This window comes from Anomaloglossus baeobatrachus, chromosome 12 (assembly GCF_048569485.1).
Source record: "Anomaloglossus baeobatrachus isolate aAnoBae1 chromosome 12, aAnoBae1.hap1, whole genome shotgun sequence".
NCBI lineage: Eukaryota > Metazoa > Chordata > Amphibia > Anura > Aromobatidae > Anomaloglossus > Anomaloglossus baeobatrachus.
Genome location: NC_134364.1, coordinates 48,463,934 through 48,467,540, shown reverse-complemented (window position 1 = coordinate 48,467,540; position 3,607 = coordinate 48,463,934). Strand labels below are relative to the sequence as shown.

The 3,607-nt window shown below is 43.3% G+C and overlaps 1 protein-coding gene across 4 annotated transcripts in view; it reads right to left on the bottom strand.

Moving 5' to 3' along the window:
* Positions 1–565: 565 nt before the first annotated feature.
* The window catches only part of SLC35F4 (solute carrier family 35 member F4), a 304,748-nt gene continuing 301,706 nt past the window's right edge, over positions 566–3,607 (bottom strand). For all 4 annotated transcript variants that reach the window (XM_075330919.1, XM_075330921.1, XM_075330920.1 and 1 more), the window contains one exon: positions 566–983. In XM_075330919.1, the coding sequence (XP_075187034.1) occupies positions 742–983 (242 nt within the window). In that variant the 3' untranslated portion in view covers positions 566–741. The remainder of the gene's footprint in view (positions 984–3,607) is intronic.

Sequence of the window (3,607 nt, the reverse complement as noted above, 5' to 3'; positions counted from 1 at the left end):
CCCTCCCTAAACCAATATTTAGGATATTACTGCATACTTTATTATTATGGTCACAATCCATCTAGATGTGCGCGCCTTTGCTCAATACCAGTTAGTTGAGTGTGAATGTGGCCAGAGCTACGCATATATCATACCTGTGGTCAAATGACCACCTGGTCTTGACACCAACACCAGAGAATCCTGATGCCACATGCCAGGCGCTCTGTGAGGATTACATAAAGTGACTGTAGACTTTTGTGCCAAACCTGAAAAAACATGTTTAATTCATTGTATTACCAGTATGTTGTAAGTGATGATAGGCAACCAATTTTTTTACTCCATATCTATTCTGATGATTTGGAGCTCTGTATAAGACAAAAAAAACCTTAGGTGTAATATAAAGAAGACCTCATTCGGCACTCCTGTTGCCAAAGCTTTTCTTGTGCTGCACCAGTTCTCTGGAATGCACTAGATTAATTTCCAGTTTCTCGCACACTCCATGCATTCAGAATCACAGGCATCATGATTCATCTGACAAGTCCCTTTAAAAAATACTTGTTAATGCAATTCATAGGCATAGAAGATCATCAATAAAAAAAGAACTTTATTGTGTTATTTACATGTAGGTGTATAAATGTAAACTTTATGTCTGTAACTTAGAATTATTTGCAGATAAATACTGTGATATTACATTACAATTAGTGAAATAATTAAATTATATTCACAGAATATACATTCACGTGCATTCAAATGATGATAGTTTTAAGACAGTGGTATAGACACTGTGCCATTAGCCCTGCTCCGGCTCCTCAGGTGGACGCCAGCATCTGCCACATCTTCTGCATGCTCCTCCGTCTTCTTCTCTTTTAAGCTGTTGATGAATCGCAGGGTAATCTCGTCCCATTCTTCGGGAAGCAGCATAAGCAAAAACCCAATGCAGATGATAATAGTCGCCCCCAGTCTTACAACGCTGAAAATCACTTCATGCTTGAGCAGGTCAATAACTGGATGGAAGACAAAAAGTGAAAAGAAAGTTCTGCATATGGCACAGAAACAATATAAAATAGAAGGACAAGTAAAAAAAACCCTCTGTTATTCCATGTCTCCATTTTGTAATATATAGCTGGATACTTGTCATGAACAGGAACAGTATAGAGGAAGGCTGCTTTACCTAGTTGGTATGATTGACACCTTGCATGGGAAACACCAAAGGTGGTCATAAGAGAACAGTGCCAGATACATTACATAGATGACGTCCTTGTCATAGGGAAAATCATCTTTTGTTCTATAGAACCCATAACCTGATTCATACTGCCTGACCCACGGGCGGCATGAATCAGTGACTGGCTTGTATGATTACAGCCATTTATGTTTTACCCTGATTCACTGCGATGTACAAAGAAAACATAGCTAGGGACTATAGGGAGTAACCTGACTAGTCAGATGATGTCCATTGCGCTTCTCCTGGGGAAGAAGTGTGACCACTTCTTTCGAAACAGCCGTTCTTCTGGACAAAGTGCACTGGTCTTTGTTAGGGTATGTTCCCACATTTCAGATTTTCTGCACCTAAAACTGCATCTCTTGGCAGAAAAAAAACAAAACGCTTTTTTTGCCACAGTTTTTTATGGGTTATTTTATGCATTTTTAGGCCTGCGACACACATCCGTGCCTCCGGTACGTGTGTGCCTTTTTTTTCACGTACCGGAGACACGGGCCCACGTGGTCCTATGTATTGTTATTGTTTTAGACACACGTAAGTATTCAGGAACGGAACGTGTGTCCGTTCCGTACTTACGTGTGTCCGTTTTTTAAAAACGCTGACATGTCCGTGTTGCTCCGGCAGCACGGTTGTCACACGGCCCGCACCCGTACCACACGGATGTAGTGTGGATGCGGGCTCACGTGACACGCGCCGGAGAAAGACACGTGTCAGTGTAAAAATAATAAAAACACATACTCATCTCCACCATACCTGCATTCTCTGCCGCGGCTGTCCCCTGCATCTGTCCCCCAGTGAATTTGAACAACGCTTCTCCTTCACTGGGGGTGGGAAGCAGCGTCAGCTGGGGGCGGGAAGCAGCGTCAGCGGCGCGTGGCTTTGGCCGGACGCTGTCATTCAGCACCACAGACAGCACCGGATGATGCAGGTAAGGCGGGGCTTTCCATTCTCCATGTGATATTACGTATAACACACGGAAAACACGTACGTCCATAAACACGGCACACAGGGACAAAACCACCCCTTTAACACGTACGTGACAAAAACATTACGTTTTGTCACACAAGTGTGGCAGAGGCCTTAATGAGTTTTTTTATGCATTATGATAGGAAAAACGCTGGAAAAAGCAACTGACATGGTAATTGTTTGGTGCAGTTTTTTCTGCACCAAAATCTGCAAAGAGTGAACAGCACTTCAGGATTCACTTTGCTGGGATGTGTTTTCCATTGCAGATTAACTAAAATCTGCAAGAAAAAAAATGCAAAAATACCGCAGCGTGTGCACACAGCCATACTTCCCAGCAGCGCATTTATCAACACACTATTTTCCTGGACCTCAAATATGTAAATAGGCAAAGTTTTATCAATCAAATGTAGTGGGCCTGGCAAAGGCCAGCCGCCAAGCACCTGACTAGTCAAGTTTCTCCCTTTAGTTCCTGGACAGTTTTTAAACTGTTTTCTCTGAAAATACCACAGTATGTCAGCATACAACATAACTGTCTGCAATCTGATTAATGAAGCCCGTAGGTCGGGCAGCATGACTCTAATGACAGGATCCCTTTAAGGAAGCAGCAAGCGTGCATTTGTACTGTGGACATACAGTGTGTCCACCCATATCCTGTCCACCACCATTAACTTGAGAACGACAGCAGCTATAGGCATAGAAGTGGTGTCTAGGTATAGTAAAGTAGCCATGCGCTACGCAATGTAAGCACCTATAGCGCCACCTGGTGGAAAACAACGGAGTTAGCATTTTTATCTCGAAAACGGTACGAGATAGAGGAAAAAAAGTGAATGGCAATATTGTAGGGCATCATCAATTCAATATGAATTGACACCTTGCATACAGAAATGCTATGATTAGAACTGGTAAAACTCACAAGGCTGCGGACGTGAAGCGATATCTCATGGAGACCTTCCTACAAGTTATTGGGTATGGTGGCTGTGTGGAGTGGCCTCCACGCTCACCTGACCTGACCCCATTGGACTTTTTTTCTGTGAGGTCACATCAGACAGCAGGAGTATGCGACCCCTCCACCAACATTGCAGGACCTACGATGATGTAGATGCTTGTGCAAATGTGTCACCTACCATATTCCACAACGTGCAGCAAGATACAGTATGCTGTCCAGAGCCCAGATGTGCATTGCAGTTGACGGTGGCCACTTTGAGCATCAAAGTTAAATGAGCGCCATATGCGTGACCAGCATTCAATATTTTGGGGGATCATGGGTTTCATATCATAGCATTTCTGTATGCAAGGTGTCGATTCGTATTGAATTGATGATGCCCTACAACTTTGTAATTCACTTTTTCTCTATCTCGTTCCGTTTTCGAGATAAAAATGCTAACTCCGTTGTTTTCCACCAGGTGGCGCTATAGGTGGTTTCATTGCGTAGCGCATGGCTAC